This window comes from Rhagoletis zephyria, unplaced genomic scaffold (assembly GCF_001687245.7).
Source record: "Rhagoletis zephyria isolate East Lansing unplaced genomic scaffold, Rhagoletis_zephyria_1.1 Rzeph_scaffold_32725, whole genome shotgun sequence".
Lineage (NCBI taxonomy): Eukaryota > Metazoa > Arthropoda > Insecta > Diptera > Tephritidae > Rhagoletis > Rhagoletis zephyria.
The window spans coordinates 104-1,970 of NW_016189780.1; the positions used below are offsets into that span (position 1 = coordinate 104).

Here is a 1,867-nt window from a genome sequence, read left to right on the forward strand (position 1 = left end):
GAGATGTGGATTGTCGATTCGATTTGAGCCCTCGAGGATTCGAGGATGTTCTCCTGTTTCGCGCTTACTGGAGCAATGAGCATGTCAGCTGCTGCTGCCGCTGTTGCTGTCAGTCTGTCTGTCTCACTGTGTGAATGTTGTCGTCAGTTCTCAAATGGTAAGCAGCGTAAGCAACGCACATTTCTGTTTCGCTCTCACTCTCCAGCGCCGCTGTCAACTACTTTTGCGTGTCATCATCATCATCATCATCGGTTTCTATTTTTGAGCACAATCGACACTGCCCACCACCACCGGCAACTAATCCATGGACCACTCCGCCTTTCCCAGTCCCTTCTGCTACTGGGGCCAGACTTCGGACTCGATCACGCTGCTCGTCGACCTGAAGAATGTCTCGGTAAGTGTGCTGGTGGTGCTGCTGATGCTTTGTTTACGTTCTTTTAGTAAGTTCTGGTTCCCTTGTCGCCCTCCCCCAGGAACCGAGCATCGACCTGAAGGAGAAGGAACTGCAGTTCTACGCGGTGGGCATCGGCGCCAAGGGCCTCAATGAGTACGCCTTTCGGCTCAGCCTCTACTCGGAGGTGGTGCCCGAGGTTGGTGGGCTTTCTTGTTTGGTTGACTAGTTTTTTTTGCTTAAAACCATTGTATCTTCTGAAAACATCACTGCAGAAAAGCTTCTACAAGATCACCGATCGCAATGTGGAGTTTGTCCTCAAGAAGAAGCTGCTCATTCTCTGGCCACGGCTGCTGGAGGCGGTGGCGAAGCCCGCCTGGCTCAAGGTCGACTTTGACCGCATCAAGGCGGAGGACCTCGACTCCAGTTCCGACGACAGCGAGGTGGAGGAGCTGGCGGCCAACCGGGGCCTGCCCAATCCGCGCATTTACAAGGACCGCAACTTTGGCCGCGGGCGAAAGAACCGCGTGCAGGAGTTCAAAACCGCCTACCTCTTCCTCTACAACCTCTTCCAGTTTGTCGGCTTCATCTACCTCTTCGTCATCTTCATCATACACTTCTTCAAGGAAGGTCCGGGTAAGTTTTCGATATTTTCTTATCAAAATGACCAACACTTCGATTTCTATTTCTCCCACTCACCAGAGACAATCAAAACCATCTACCCCTCGCTGCGAAACACCATCAAGTTCCTCAACCTGATGCAGATCCTGGAGATCGTCAACCCGCTGGTGGGCTACACCACCGGCAGCGCCCTCCTTCCGGCCATCCAACTGTCCGGGCGGACCTTCTTCATCTTCCTCCTCATTGACCGGCAGGAGGAGATGCAGGCCCATTACGCCACCTTCTACCTGCTGCTGGTGTACACCCTCTCCGAGCTGCTCCGCTACCCCTACTACATGCTGCACATCTACAAGGTCAACATTCGCCTGGTGACCTGGGTGCGCTACACCGCCTGGATGCTCCTCTACCCGCTGGGCTTTCTCTTTGAGGCGATCATCATCTACCGGAGCATTCCGCTGCTGGAGGCCAGTGGCAAGCTGTCCATATCGCTGCCCAACGCCGCCAACTTTGCCTTCTACATGCCCGCCTTTCTCTCGCTCTACTTCAACTGCGGCATCTTCTTTCGTGAGTTCTTTTGTGTGTTTCGATTTTATTTTCCTCTTGTTTTCTAATCACTCTTCCTCCTACCCCCACCAGTGTTCTACTTTATGACCTCGCACATGTACCGCCAGCGGAGCAAGATTCTCAATGTGCTGAAGAAGAAGATTCACTGAAAATAGATAATGATGAGGAGGAGATGAGAAGTGGAGATGGTCGTGTCGATTTCGATTTCGATTTTTTATTTCGACTTTGATTTTTTCAGCTGAAGAGCTCACAGTTGTTGTGATTGTTGTGGTTGGTGGTGTCAGCAGCCAC

At 52.2% G+C, this 1,867-nt stretch overlaps 1 protein-coding gene across 1 annotated transcript; it reads left to right on the forward strand.

Moving 5' to 3' along the window:
- Positions 1-304: 304 nt before the first annotated feature.
- Positions 305-1,576, forward strand: Hacd2 (3-hydroxyacyl-CoA dehydratase 2; the record flags this gene model as incomplete). The annotated part of the gene is made up of 4 exons (XM_017605196.1): positions 305-394; positions 474-590; positions 667-1,027; positions 1,094-1,576. Coding segments are annotated over exons 1-4 (1,051 nt in total), but the record flags the coding sequence as incomplete, so codon positions are not given.
- Between the last annotated feature and the right edge of the window lie 291 nt (positions 1,577-1,867).